The sequence below is a fragment of the Pteropus vampyrus genome, unplaced genomic scaffold (genome assembly GCF_000151845.1).
Source record: "Pteropus vampyrus isolate Shadow unplaced genomic scaffold, Pvam_2.0 Scaffold32, whole genome shotgun sequence".
NCBI classification, from domain to species: domain Eukaryota; kingdom Metazoa; phylum Chordata; class Mammalia; order Chiroptera; family Pteropodidae; genus Pteropus; species Pteropus vampyrus.
The window spans coordinates 10736102-10751642 of record NW_011888813.1 but is presented as its reverse complement, the minus strand read 5'-3'; the positions used below and the strand labels follow the sequence as shown (position 1 = coordinate 10751642).

Here is a 15541-nt window from a genome sequence, read left to right as displayed (position 1 = left end):
GTTAAGAACATAGCCTCTGGAGCCAGTTTTCCTGGGTTCAAACCTTAGCTCTCAGCTTCCTGGCTGTGAGACCTTGGGCAGGTGTTGGTGCTTCTCTGTGCTGCAGGTTCCCTTCTGGAAAATGGAGCTGATAATAACTATTTCATGGGACTATTGAGAAGATTATATGAGTGACTATGTGTCAAGGGTTTAGACCAATGTTTGGCACAGACTAAGTGCTATGCAAGTGTTGGTTAAAATGTTATAATTGATATTGCACAAGGGAGCAGGCAGGGATTATGAATGACCCCCATGTTTCTAGTTTGGGCGATAAGCGGATGGCAATGATCCTGAAGGAAGACCTTTCATCCCCTCCGTGCATCGTTCCCCTTCTGAGAACTCTCACATCCCTGTGGTTCCTGTGGGAGCTGCCCTGATCTCAGAGTAGCCCAGCTCCCTAGCGGTGGTTCATTGGTCCAGTGATCTAAGACAACACCTGATCTAAGCTAAGCCAATCCCAGGCTGTGGCAAACAGAACAAAGGCCCCCCAAAGTGTCCACACTCTAATTCCTGGAACCTATGAATATGTTCCCTCACATGGCAAAAAGAGACTGCAAATGTGATTAAGTTAAGGATCTTGGGGTGAAGAGTATCCTGGACTATCCAGGTGGTCCCATGTCATCACGAGTTTCCTTATAAGAGGGAGGCAGGAGGGTCACGATCAGAGGAGAATCAATGTGTGGAAGCTAAAAGGAAGCAGGTTTCAACCTATTAAAAATGTTCTCACACTTAGAACTGCTCGAAATGGAATGTGCTAAATGACCTTTATTAGGGGACTAGCTAACTAAATTATGCCATATTGATATAGCGAACTCCTAAAAATGATATCCGAGAATTTAAATATATAGAGAAATGTTGGGTATAAAAAGTAAAAAAAAAAGAATAAAAATTATGAATACACGATTCCATTTATATATGGCCAGAATAGGCAAATCAATAGACAGAGAAAGTAGATTCGGTTGCCAAGGGCGGAGGGAGAACAGAGAGTGACTACTAATGGGTATAGGATTTCTTTCTAAGTTGATGAAAATGTTCTAAAATTAGTGTCAATAGTTATACAACCTTGTAAATATATTAAAAACCACTGAATTGTATACTTTTAAAGGATGAATTTTATGGTACATAGATTATATCAAGAAAAAGAGTATAAGAAAGATCATAATACATGTGTGTATATAGAATATGTAATTGTATATAATAAGGAATATTATGCTTAATTTTGAAAAAAAAACATACATACAGCTCTCAATTTTTTTAACTATATCTCTGCATCCATATGGTGAGAAAAAATTCACGATGGAAATACAAAGTGTTAATTATATTTTCAGGGTAGTAGGGCCACTTGCTATCACAAATTTTATTCAATAAATAGCATTTCTTTTATAATCAGAAGAAACTCTTGTAACAATAGGACTAGGTTGCCTGTTGAGGCAATGAGCTTCTTGTCATGGGAAGTATTCCCAAAAGTTTGAGAGTCACCAGATACAGACACCTACAATGTATGACCCAGTCCTTTTAACTAAGATATTAGCATTTTATAATTGCTTTTTCATTTCTGTTCTATTTTTTAAATAATCCATTATCTCAAATCTTCATCGGTACTAGTTGGTGTTGGGGAGAGGGAATTCATCTTTTACTATAAAGCAAAGTAATTTAAAAAGATCATAACTTGAAGAGTATACTACGAGTCAAAATCAGAAAGAAAATTAGTTTAAAAGCAAACTACATGCTTATAAGCAGCCAGAATGTAAAAAAAAAAAAATGTTGTAAGAAAATACTTAAGAAATTATCTAACGAGGAGGAAACTGGGGTTTTCCCTTTCATCTTTGTAAGAATGAAAATAAAACTTTAAAAGGTGACATTTGAAATACTGAGTGTGTACACATTCACTCCAAAGGTTGCTGACACACAGGCAGAACGTAAATAGTTCATATGAGGAAGATTGCCACCTTTTTTTTAACCCAAGTTCAGGAATTGTCGGCCATGAGATGGGAAGCCAGCCAGCGCCTCGGCCTTGTCAGGTCTCCCATGGGGCGCTGGAGTCTGCGCTAACTCCGCCCACTGCCTGGCAGAGTTGAGGGCAGTGGGAGAGGAGATGCACCAAGCTATAAAAAACTTGAAGTTTTATTTCCTTCTAAGGCATCCTGAAACTGGGTAATCCAGCCCCCAGTGCCCAGGCAAGTTCAGTTCAAATCTGGGAGAGTATGTGTGTGTGTGTGTGTGTTTTTCCTGGGCCAAAGCTGCCAAAAACCAGACGACGTTGTCACTTGGACTGAATCTCTTGCAGGCCGAATGGTGGCTTCCTATTTCCGTCCTGGGAGGAGTATGGAAGTCACTTAATGCTCAGTTTCTCTGACCCGTGTTCCAATATTACATCACATCCTTAATAGCAAGCTTACCCTCCATTCCACCCCTAACATGGGGCTGCTGAGATTTTAAAAATCCCATTTGTCATCTCAAAGCATATGGCACTCCTACACAATTTTGCCTCCCACTCTTTAGGCTGCAATTTCAATTTAAACAAGTGATGCCAAGCTGAGTTGGTCAGAATCCTAGAAAGCCACAGCTAGAAGGTACTTGGTCCAATCATCTTTTTACCAAGGAAGAAACTGAGGCTCAGAGATGGTAGAGAACCTGCCCAAAGCTAGAGGGACAGACCCAAAAGGAGAAGCCAGGCCTTAAAATCTCAAGAGCGACTCTGTATCCACGATGGTGTCCACCGCTCTTGTAGTCCCAGCTCCTGTATACAGGAGGGGCTATTTAAATGCTTTCCAGAGATGTCTGAAGCTTTGTGGTCAAAGTAGGGGCTTACCCTGTGATCATTCCTTCTTTTCAGCCCTCTTACTGCTTCTGTGCAGTGGGGGGAAAAAATGGGTTAGGCAGCTGGGAAAATATCCTTCTGGAAGCAGGTGGAGCCTAGAAGCAGTCCTTCCTGCTAGAGAAGCCCATGTGAGACAGCACTGAAGGGGGACGTTTCAACTCCAAGGTTCTGAATGAAAGTTGCAACCCACTCCGTTTTCCTCGGCTGCCCTGCTCTCAACAGTAGAGGCATGTGCTTGTGATTTAAAATTCCCGTCTTATTTTTAAAGTATATTTCTTTACACAATTCCTAAAGAGATTTAGATTAATGTTGAGGTTAACAGGAAGTGTTTTTATGTACATTTTCTGCATAAAGCAAATCTGGATACATTAAGAGGCCTAGAGATTGTGTTAAAATGTGTTATTAACACCTAAACTACTTAAAACTAGAGTCGGGTTGCAGTGGGATGTGTCTATGGTTTTTCTGGTCCCTCCTGCTCACCTACCAAACTAGGGCCCAGGTAGAATTACATCCGAGGGCAGGTATATCTTGTTCATTGAGCAAAAGGGATTGAAAGCTACGCAAGCTAAAAACCTACACAATTCGCAGTTAGAGATGAAAGGCTGCAGAAATGTTTATTGAATACAGTGCCAGATTTATAAATAAAACTTATTTACAGTTTCCATAAGAGTTGGTCCCCCATCAGAGAGGTGGTTAAATCTCCAGTTTATCTCAAGATTTACAGAAACGTTCAAGTACATCTCCTTTACAGATCGCCACCATCTTTGCTACAGACATGTTTAATGAACATTATAATAGATCTGGAGAAAGTCCACACACTCCACCCATGCCACTACCTTCTTACTCCAAGGGATACAGACAGCAAAGAATTTCTGTCTCCTATAGAACAACTTTAAGGGATTAAAAAAAAGAATAGTTAACTGCCAGCTGAAGGGATAGATTAAGACACATTCGTGGAATCTAGTCACTGCCAAAAGGATAAATTTAGAATATACAGTAAAAGGATTATTTAGGATATACAATAATTAATTCAAATGTTTGAAATAATTGAATGAACAAAGAGCAGATTGACCAAATTTACATTCTTCGTTTAGGAAAAAGTTCCCAGTATGCAGAGGGGCGAATAATATGCTGCTACTCTGACAGGCCATAGCAGTGCTAGGCCTACTGGACAGCCAACTCATTACAATATGGTTACAAGTACAGTCAGACATGCATTTATAAAGAGAATATAAAAATATGTACAGTAGCTAATTTTCAATGTGTTTAAGTTGCCGAAAGACACCAATTAAAGTGTGCAAAAATTCATTTGTCAAAAATCAGAAAAAGCCCTCCTCGGCAACCATGCCTTAAAAGCCCATCTGAAACAAGATACATTTGCCTTGCTCAACACCTACCCCAAACAGATGGAGAACAAAATTATGAAAGTGTTTGCCAAGTACTCAGCAGTTTTTTATGGCAAGTCTCAGGCTCAAGCGGGATGCCAGTTAAACTAGTCACTTTATATATATATATAAATACGTATGTATATATATATATAAGTATATATGTATATTTATAGAGCAGTTAGAACTAGGGGCAAGAGTTTACAAGAAGATGCTAACCAACTTGAGAGTACTGCCACAACACCCAGCTATTTACTCACAAATTCACACGCAGACTGCAAACACCTAACCCCTGGGCTCGCCGTCCCCTCAAAGAAAAGGGCTACAGCAGACTGGGCTGCACCTCTGCGCCAAAGTAGAACTCAGCATCCCTGGTTAAATCTCCGCAGACACCGGGGAAAAGGTTTCTGGTTCCTATACAGCATCCTGACCATAGAAGAATCTGATTCTAAAGGTAGTCTTCTGAGAAAGACTGTGGGACCACTAAAATGGAGTCCACCCAGCTTCTAGAACAAGACTTGGTTGAAAAGGTAAGAAAGAAGGCAAAATTTTCAAAAACAAGTCAGATCACCCTCAACCCTCTGTGAAACAACCAAGAGGTCATCTACCATAGGCCTGAGACTGGGTCGACAGCCAGGCTACCGGACCTCCCTGCAAGAAACATCCAGGTCGCTAATTAATTTGAACCAGGAGCCCTCAGTCAAATCTCACCAGAACCCCTAAGGTATTCTTAGGTGTTCCTTCCAGATTCAGCCAATCGTGAAAGCCAACCCTCGCTCACGACGTCGACCTCTCTTCTACCAACCACTGAGTGTAAGCACCAGCAGCAGAGGAAGATGGGTGGGGGGCTCCTCTCCACTGCTCTGACCCACCCCTCTGGCAGGAAATCTAACAAGCTGCAAAATGCCAGAAAGACGGGGAGTAGGAGAGGGAGAAGCCAAGGGTCTCTATAAATCAGCCCTGAATGCACCCATTTGGCTGCCAAGGGCTTCTCACTGCCTCGCTAGCAGCCTGCCACTGTTCCCTGGCAAATTAAAACCTCCCACACACACACTTCAAACCCAAATCTTGCTAATAAGATACAACCAGTTAACACTCTGAAAAATGCACATCTAGCCTTCATTTCAGAAGTTCTGCACTAAATGCAATAAGCCTTTTAAGGGGGCTTTTTCAAAGCAGCCCAACCCCACTGCAAAAACCAGTACCAGGGTCTCTGTCTCTTAGTTTTGGTTAGTTTTATAATTAGATATGAAATGCCCTCTTGGTTAGAATTTGACTTTCAAGCTAAGGGCTACCATTAGTTCTTACGGGAAAAAGAGCAAAGTCAATTCAACTTAAAAAGTAAAAGGAGGCTAAGGTAATCATAAATTAAAAATTGTGAATCAAATAATGACTGGTAGTCTTTTAGGCATAAAGACTGGCTTAGAAAAGTGACTACTGCTTCTACCACACACAGCAAAGACTGAATTACAGACACACTAAATTATGTCTCCTGCACAGATGGTCTCAAGTAGTTACATAAAACAGGTAATCAGCAGCACAACTGAGAAGAACCCCTAAATACATGCTTGAGAGAAAGTGGATTTTTTTCCTTAAGAGCTCTGCCCGGATAATCATTAAGTTACCAAGATTCAGTCTCCCCTCCCCAACCCCCAGTGAAAATACAATAGAGCTACACGTCCATAAACATGAAGCGATCGGCATCTGCTTGGTTTAGGCAAGGTCTCAGGCTCAGAGGTTGGTGCTTGAATGCCGGAAGGTAGGGAACCCCAAGGCTGGGCTGGGGGGCATTTAAAGGTACACTGGCCTCCCCTCCGACTGCCTTGTCCCCGTTTAGATCTCAGCTTTACAAAGCATTTAACACCGCTTTAAGTTAATGGTCTTTTTATTGGAAAAAAAATAAAATAAAAAGACTAGCATTTACAACTTGGAATGGACGTAAATCGTGATTTCTTGAACAGCAATGTTGATGGTTGTGCTGAAGTCCACAGCCACAGCCTACCTCTGCCGGCTCCAAGTCATGGTTCGGAAGGTTTTAAAAACAGAGAGTCCAAAGATGCTCCCTTGGTAAAAGTTTCTTTTTAAAAATTTGTGTGAACGGTGACAGCCTGACACCCATTTCGCTCTAGTACAATGCAGACAACGCTAAACCAACACACGTGGGCATGCCACCAGGGTGTGTCACCATCACCAAGGGTCAGGGCACATGGAAGTACAAGAGGACCAACCTGCTAGTGGGACTACGTCTAGACAGTTTATCCTTCACCCATTTTTCTACACACATCCTGAGGTAAACCAATTTTAAATGTGTTTGCTTTCAGTAAACCAGCGATGACAATTTATACTAACAAACTGAACTAGAACCCATTTGACGTGGTTTTGAATTTGTTTTTTCATTTTTCGTTTTTAATACAAATGCCTGACTGTGCTCAATTGTCAAGCTGCATGCATGAAAAACTGGCCAGCCCAAACAGTGTATTAATAATCATTAGCAAATGGAACTGCGAGGAGTCCACTAAGTGCTTCCTTATCGTTAAGGTAGTACAAGTATTTATATACTGTAAAACTGAGGTGTAGCTTGATCTTTAGGGGACAGGACCACCAACCAATACATGCAGATTGTTTTGTGTGTGTGGACAGAAGGTACTTTTGACATTCAGTTTTGCTATATAGAAACAGAATGAGTAAATGATTTTTTTTTTTTTTTTTGCAAGAGGTAAGTAAAAGATTCAATTTGATTCTTCTAGAGGGGGGGAAAGGAGTTGAAAGTAGGTCTTCATTTTGCAGTCATCATCTGTACGAATTCTGAAAAGACATAATCATAACTTTCAGTTACCTTCAAAAGCAGCCTTAATGAACACATCTCTACTATGCATAAAAAAATCAGTGAATGTCTTGTGAAGCCGTTAACTTGTTTATATCCGTAAAAGGAAGATTGAAAACTAAGCTAAGAATTGTTGTGTTTTACCTTCATAGTTGACTTGTCCATCTCCATCAATATCTGCTTCTCTGATCATTTCATCTACTTCTTCATCTGTTAGCTTCTCTCCTAAGTTTGTCATGACGTGACGTAGCTCTGCCGCACTGATGTACCCATTGCCATCCTGTGAACATTCAGCGATTATTACTGACAGTGACTGATAGTGTGGGCAAGGATAGTGCCCTCGAGTTACTGCTGACCCTGCTCTCGTCGACAAGCCTCTGATCTCCAGTTCCCACCTCCACCCACCACATACGTGCAGTCGACAAACTCAAAAAACACACAGGCTTTCAAAAGCTAACAGAAATCGAAAGTACCATTCAAGAACCTTGGTTCAAATTTTCTCTATTTATTCTGCTTACCCTCACTCGATAAGGTTACTGCAATAAGTCAGGATATTTGAAAGTGAGATTTTAGAGGCTCAGGCAGTTAGGGAAGAACGAGAACAGACTGTTGAAGCTTTTAGAAATAGCAAAAAAGCCGTACAGAAGTATCATCTGCAACGTAGATGCAGGATTACCTTGTCAAAGACTCGGAATGCCTCGCGGATCTCTTCTTCACTGTCTGTATCTTTCATTTTTCTAGCCATCATAGTCAAAAATTCTGGGAAGTCAATGGTGCCATTGCCTCGAATTAAAAAATAAAAAGCTCATGTAAAATAAATGCTCCAGTAATGCTCCTCCACAGTAATAATTTTAGAACTTCACAGAATAAGCACTTTGCTAGACAAACTGGTAATTTTATTAGGTTGAACGATTTGCAGGTCTAAACTACTGAAGTACTTCACAGGGCAATTTCACATAACTCAAACTAATAATCAATGCTCTGGATAGCATTCAATGACGCAAAGGAAACTGCATATATGGACCCTTGACCACTGAAGGGGTCTGTACAGTTCAGGAGAAAAAAGCACACAGCACGGCAGGCTGAATCTTTCCATTCCCAAGGGAAGCACCGGAGAAGCAGTCGAGATTGTCTCCCCCATACCCCCGCCCCCACTCCAAGTCGGGGCAATCACTGGGCTCCAACTCTGCCTTGGCTAGTGATACTGGTCAAGGCCCAGATTTCAGCCACCCAGAACACAAAATGTTTTTAGGGATGAAAAGGATCATGAGGGAATAAACTGACTCTATTATGCCATAAACCATAAAGTTTTAGAAACTGTCTTCTACAGGGGACATGACATTTCTCAGCCACATTATGACGATTAAGTCACCTAATCGTTTTCTCCCCAACTCAGTTTCTTTAGTTCCCATTAAGGGCAAAGCTCAGAAGTGTTTGCACAGCTCAGACCATTAACTTCTAGGAAACCATGTCAGAAGAATCTGTTCTATGGCCAGGGTTCCAAACAACTTCTCTAAAACTGAGATATCAATCAAACCCCAAAGACAAAGCATCCAATATATAATGTAGCTTAAATAAAAAAAAAATTAAAAGAAAAAAAGCCTTGGGTTAAGTTATTCATTTTCACCAGTACTTTCAAATTAAAATAGTAACTCAGAGATCCTTTCAAGTCCTTTTGGCCTCTAAAATTTTAAAGTATTATTGATATTTATGCAAGTCAAAATTATTTGGAGTGTTATCTCACAGCGATATAGAGATGTCCTTAGGCATCATATTTATTCACTGTGAATACTAGATTTTGTCGCCTGGGACAACCTCTCTCTCTCGTTCCATACAATCTGAAGGCCTGATACACTTTGCCGGTCCCCAAGCCCAGTGTCCCAGGGTTTATACAAAACAGGAGAGAGCCACTCTATATTTCCAGATGGCTGATCATCTTATCAAACTAGAGAGAATGAGGGACCTTTTTCTAAAACAATATTAAGGATGGAAACAGACCTCAGAAGCAGTTTGAATAGACTGAAACCATTGTTAAAGAACTTAACCGAAGCCCCTGCTTCTAAATGCACATGACCGGACAAGTGTAACTCCACTTTATCACCTTTTGATTCTATATTTAATGACTACTATCAAGGCAACCATCTAGAAAGTAATCCAGATCCAAGTTGTTTATTCTTTGCTCGCCTTTTAAAAGCTTATTAAGTTCTACAATGTTATATAGTACATATATATGGTTTCCAAAAATACATTTCTTTTGGGGGGAGGGAGTGGCCAAAAACTGTTTACTGATGGAAGAGAGTAAACAATAAAGTCTATCATCCAAAGAGTCCAGAGGAATGAATGACCAATCGGTGACGAACTACTACAGGGGTCACTGTTTGTTCCTTCTTGCTCCATGCCTTATACATCTCCTTCTATTAGGTTCTGTCGCTCTATTCCCCAGTCAGCATGTACCCCACCTTCAAGCCTCACGTGACCTTCAAAATTCTCTTCAATAAACACATTTTTGGCTCACACTGTATCCAATTCTATGCAAATACTTAAGAAGAGTGCTCTTCGCCCACTTCGCTTGGTGTTTTTCTGCTCCTCTTAGAGACAGGAAGCTTTTTTCAAAGGTCTATGGCTATTTATTTTTTACATCCCCACAGAACTCAGTGCAGATTCATGGGCCAGTTGATAAAAGATTGAGCTGTAGGTCACAGCAGGTAGAAAAGAACAATACAGTGATCCGATCCAGGAAATGTTCTAGACATTGAGCAGGGTGAAAGGCAGGTCCATAATCTTCTGTTTTAATTGTCAATGGCCATTAAGGCAACCACAGAAAAGATCTCTGTACATTTGCTTTGTTCTGGGGACATGAAAGACAATCTCCCAACATGTCTGAACGTGAATTACACAACACTGGCACTCATTCATAGTTCTAAAGCCCTTACCGTCAGCATCCACCTCATTGATCATATCCTGCAATTCGGCTTCTGTTGGGTTCTGACCCAGTGACCTCATGACAGTTCCAAGTTCCTTTGTTGTGATGGTGCCATCACCATCTTTGTCAAATAGAGAGAAAGCTTCCTTGAATTCTGAAAACAAAAGTTTACCTTTTAGAATAAATGTCTTTACCCAACCCAGCCACAATACACACTTTCCAAGGGCTGGCCAAGCAAGCTGTCCAAGGTGTTTAAGTTCTCAAAAACTGCCTGGACTCTATTGAAATAAAGAGCACAAAAGTCCTGCTGGACTGACCTTTATATCCATAAAGCAAACATTGCTCCTAGTAACCAGCTCCATAAAACCACAATAGACTCACATTTTTAAAGGCTAAACTTGAACACGTTTAAATCAGTCCTAAGTCCAATGTGACAAGTGAAGATTGGTCCACGTGTTCCCTTAAAGTCTCTTCCCATTAAATTTGTACACATAAGAATGCCTTGTCTCATGTCAATTTGAAGAAGTTACTAGAACTGTACATTCCCAAGTCACCAGTATGTTTTCTCTACATGGCATTCAGATTTTCCAAAGGCATTCCTGGTTTCCTAAGGAGAAACCACCTCAAAAAAGTCCTCTAGGGACTATTAAGAGCTAAAATCTAAACTAACACAACTCACTCCCCAATTATAATGGTCCTAACACTCATTTTACCCATTTCCATTGATTTTCCATTGATTATAGAATAGCAAACACAAGCTTTCATGGTGGTTTACTAAAATACCTGTGGCATACAAATTCTAAACTACATTTGAAAAGCAGACTCAGTACAATCTCATTATATGCAAAACCTCGCAAACTGAGTCGGCTACTGCTACTCCAGAGAATAACGAACGGGTGTTCTTGTTCTCCTTCCTTTCACGTTATCTCCGAAATACCAGCAAAGAGTAACACCTGACCTAAATATTTCTGCTTGTTTTCATTGATTTAAATTCTCAGAAAACTGTTCAGATTAAGGGAGACGGGACAGTCACCAAAATGGAGTGTTGCCTACTTTTCTGGCCTACTGGGGACTTCTGAACCCATCAACTTACCAGCAATCTGTTCTTCGGTCAGCTGATCAGCCTACATGGAGAAAGAAAATGTTACAATTCAACTTACACCACTTTGAGATTAACAATGTTTTTCCAATTATACTCTGTGACCTTTAGAAAATCAATATTTAAAAAAAAATTATCAACTATTTAAAAACTACAGTATTGTCACTTAATGAAAACAATTAGAATAAAGGGAACCCTTTATGCTATTTTAAAGACAAAGGATGACAAGGAAGTGACAACATCTCGCTTCATTCAGGCTTTCTCTTCTGGGCACACAGGCAGTAAGGTCTAACTAGGTAGGGTCAGTTCATAATTTGAAAAATGGCACCTCTAGTGGCCAAAGGTCCCACAACATCGGCTGCAGCAGCAGGCTCAAAGCAAAAAGGGCGCCACCTACTGCACCACGGACGCCACAGTCCCCGCTTCCATCAAGGGACCCAACCTAACACTGCTGTCACCGCAGCCAAGATCTCGTCCAGAGGAAGGCTTTTAGCGCACCTTGCGCATTGCTGCGGGTGCTCCAAATCTCCAAACTGGCATTACATAATGGCATTGGGTTGGATTATAGGCTTTTATATCCATTTTATGAGATACAATTAAGTGGAAAAAATAAATATACCGCAATGGGTTATCCCACCAACTTCATTTCAATGTAATAAATGCTTTCAATCACTTAAATTAGGCAGTTATTTGTTAAAAGCCTACCATTTACAATGGCTGATGCCTTGGTCAAATTGATTCAGAAGCCAGGGGAAAAAAGAGAACCACCTACAACTAAGCTGTTGCAAAACTGCAAAAATTAAGTATACAAAAAACTACACAATAATCATGATATTATATCTTTTTCTGGAGAAGAGGAACGTTGCTGGAAGATATTTACTCTACCCACCTTAAAGATAACTTAAGAGCTGCTCACAATAAACACTTTACTAGAGGCGGTAATGGCCAGGAAGGTAATTTTCACTTGCATTATTTGGTCTCGGCAACACTGAACCTGTGCCTCCAGCCAGGAGAATTCGTGATCTCAAAGAGCTAACATGTGAATTTTTATTTTAATGAAGGGCGCCTAATGAAGCCAGTTACAAAATCAGTCCTAACAGAAAACTAACCAAGTTTATTCTAACTTTTTAATGAAAACATTCACAATTAGCAACGGTGTTCCAATATCCTGAAAACTTCTTTTTTCCAATTAGAATTGGATCTTCCTTCCTTTCTAACCCAGTGACTGCAAGTCGGTTTTCTTTACATCAAATGAGGGAGACATGATGATTTATGTAACGCCAGGGCAACGTCTGTCTTGTACAACAGGAAGCGCTGCCGCACCTCGCAAAAGCTGTCACCTTACCAGGAAGAACAGTCCCACCTCGCCGCAAAATTGTCGGGTGAGAGGGGTTATCGAGAGCATCAGCCTTCCTCGACAAGGAAATATCCCCCAATCGCACTGGCCTTGGGGGCAAAGGTGTTCTGGGCCTGCCGGGGGCCATCTCCCTACCTCACCAAGCCAGAAAACTCTGTGGGTGATGTCAGCTCTGCCCGCCGAGGGAGGAAGGGGGCTGTGGAAAACACACCCAGCAAGGCGCACAGGCGTATCTGGAAATCTAGAAGCTGCAGAGAAAGCGGAAACGTGGAGGGCATCTCCCTGCGGACTGGGAAGTGGCGCTGAGTGGGGAAATGCTGAGCGAGGGGCTAGGCTAGGGCGGAAGCCTCAAGGGCAGGCAGGGTCCCGGGGGCGAGGCAGCCCCAGCGCGGGGACGAAGGCGCCGCCCCTCCCAAGCCAAGGCGACTTCCCACTCCCACATCCACTCCTGGGCCGCGCGGCGGGCGGGGGCCAAGTCCGTCCCGTGCCTCCCACCCGCTTCAGCTCCCCCAGGCGGCGAGCCCGCCGCGCCACCGCCTCCTCCCGGAGCAGAAACTTTGCGTCTCTAATGGAAACCGAGCCGCGCGCCAGCTCCCTCCTCCCCCACCCCCCCCGCCCCAATTAGCGCCAGCCTAGCGCCTCCCGCGGGAAGGCGCCTCCGAGTGTACCAAGGCTCACGCACGCCTATACTGCCGCACTGGGTGGGGGGCTGCAAGGGTGCGAAACAGGTAGACACGAGCCCTGGCCACACCGCAGGGCTCCGCCCGGGCACAGGGCGGCCGGCCCGCCGCTTCCGCCCTCTCCGCCCCCCATCCCTCGCCTTCCTGCCCCCACCCCACCCTTCCCCGGCTCCTTCCTTCCCAGCCCACGCCCGCGCCGCGCCCCCCAGGAGGGAGGAGGGGAGAGCGGCTGAGGGTGGCCAGCGGGGTCCGCTGGGAGATGGGGGAACGACGCTGACGGCGCCCCCAACGCCTTGGCCGGAGCAATGTGCGCCACCAGCCCATTCATTCTCCCCAGCCCGCGCGACCCACCGACTTCAAGCCGGGGGAAAGGCGGGGGGTGGGGTGGAGAGAGCTAGTGCTGGCCCCGCCCGGCTCCCCCACCCCCCGGGGCCCCGGCCGAGGCGCAGCGCTGCGGGCAGCCCGGGTGCGGCGCGCTGGATGCAGTGGTGCGGGGCTGGGGGAGGGGGTGGATGCGGAAGCCCGGGTGCACAGCAGCCAGAGCCCCTGCCCGCGGACAGCCAGGTCCTGTTCCAAAGGGACCGAAATTTAAATGAAGATCCCTGACGGAGGAAACCGAGATGCAAATCTGGAATGCATCCTTCTTAAACGCAACTGCTGCGTAACACTCGAAAAAGAAAAAAAAAAAAGCCCACCAGAAATACAGCAAAAAAAGAAAAAAACCCGGACTGAACTACAAATTTGTATAGAAGTCATGTGCAGGCAGCTGCTACGCTGGCGTCTGCCACTCCCGACCTACCATGGTGCGAACGGAGGGTGGAAGAGCAGAGGGATCGAAGGTGGCTGCACCAGCGCAGGGGCTGTAACGGCGGAGGTGCCTCCGCTGCGGCTGTGGCTGCTGCTGCTGCTGCTGCTAAGGCGCGGTGTGCGCTGCGCGATGTGCCGCTGCCGCTGCCGCTGCCACCGCCGCCGTCCGAATGCGAGTAACGGCGCCGCGCCCGCGATGTTCCCAACACCAATGCCGAAGTGCGAGTCTGCGCTCTGCGAAATATATACCGTGCTCCGTATCCCTCCGCCGCGACTGCGGCCCCTTCGCTCAGAGCGGTGCCGCGAGGGCCGGGCCTTGCCCGCTTGGCCCCACCCCCGGCGCGCCCGGCCTCCCGCCGCCCTCTGCGCGCCCGCCACCGCCGACCCAGGCCTCAGCCCGAACGCAAAGCGTTCGGAGAGAGGAGAGGGGCTTCGAGGCAGGCCCCACCTGGGGCCGGGGCGGGGACAGAGCGCCTGCACGGTCCCGACCTGGGGCTGCCCTCGGCTCCAGAAGCCCCAGCCCCACCCCACCTGCGAGACCCCTCCATCACACCTCCTACTGCTCCTCTGGGGCAGCCGGTCCGGTTCCGGGAGCCGCGGGACGTCTAGGGGCTGGGGGCGGCCGCAGGGAGCTGGGGACAGAAGAATTGATCGCACACCCTCAGCTTCCAAGGAGAGAGGTCTGGAAGGGCGATGGGAGGGGCAAAGCAATTTCCTCGTGCAAGAAATTGTTCGGACGTTTTGTTTCTCAAAATTTGAAGCATTATGTGAGACAAATTATATATGCTCAATCATTAAATCTGTCGTGCTCATATACTTAGCCACTCATTTTAATGTTTTTACGTTTCCACTGAATTTTTTTTATATGCCTGAATGATATCTCTTCCCCTGCCGATTTGTTCTCTTTTTTCTATGGAAAATACTATTCATCCTGGCTCCAGTCTTACTGACATTAATATATCGAAGCATCTTCTATAGACCTTACAACCTATGCTTTGATTTTTTTTTCTCTTAATTTTCTTGATCTTGAGAGGGATCAGATTTTTATTCATAAATCCATAGAAACAAAGAAGGAAAAGATTCTTAGAATCCCTCAGATGACAGCTGGAACACACAACTAACTGACTCAACTGTGGAGCTAGACCCTATTTTAACCTACAATTTCGATTATATTCATTTTTAAGTAGCATTTTAGTCCTTAAATTTACTGTTTCCAATTTTCTGTAAACTAGAAAAAGGACAATTCTAGCTATTAATTTGAAGCCCAAAACTCGTAAAGAAAGAACGAAAGATAAAAGAAAATTTAACAAAGCGTTGCAGTGTCTTTTCTTGCCAAAGCAGAACACAGAATTTGATCTTTTGTTTACAGGGCCTGGGCAACAGTTGCAAGTTACCTTCTGAGAATGTGGCAAAGTGAGTGAGTGACAAGCTCTGCTTGAAAGGGCTTTGCTTGGTTATGTTTGTTTCTGGCTTTGAGAAAGACTGCAGAAAGGTGTTTTAAGAGAACGGAAAATGTTCAGCCACATTGCAGATGCCACAGGACTTCTGAGGTAACCTCAAGCATCTGTAGAGCTCTTTCTTATGTTCCTTCTAGAATGCTGCAGAA

At 44.2% G+C, this 15541-nt stretch overlaps 2 protein-coding genes across 3 annotated transcripts in view; one reads left to right on the top strand and one right to left on the bottom strand.

Moving 5' to 3' along the window:
- Positions 1 to 3448: 3448 nt before the first annotated feature.
- CALM1 (calmodulin 1) lies at positions 3449 to 14146 on the bottom strand. Its single transcript, XM_011357137.2, has 6 exons — positions 13928 to 14146; positions 11086 to 11116; positions 10003 to 10146; positions 7746 to 7852; positions 7214 to 7349; positions 3449 to 7050 (listed from the first exon to the last, which is right to left on the bottom strand). The coding sequence occupies exons 1-6, from the start codon at positions 13928 to 13930 to the stop codon at positions 7022 to 7024; spliced, it is 450 nt and encodes a 149-aa protein (XP_011355439.1). The 5' UTR covers positions 13931 to 14146; the 3' UTR covers positions 3449 to 7021.
- Positions 13868 to 15541, top strand: part of LOC105290126 — a 21279-nt gene continuing 19605 nt past the window's right edge. Inside the window, exons 1-2 of one of the 2 annotated variants that reach the window (XM_023528856.1) lie at positions 13868 to 14615; positions 15305 to 15348. In XM_023528856.1, coding sequence (XP_023384624.1) covers positions 13883 to 14615; positions 15305 to 15336 — 765 coding nt within the window. In that variant the 5' untranslated portion in view covers positions 13868 to 13882 and the 3' untranslated portion in view covers positions 15337 to 15348. Of the gene's footprint in view, positions 15349 to 15541 lie in introns of those variants that run through there. The other variant, XR_002779613.1, reaches the window with a different exon arrangement.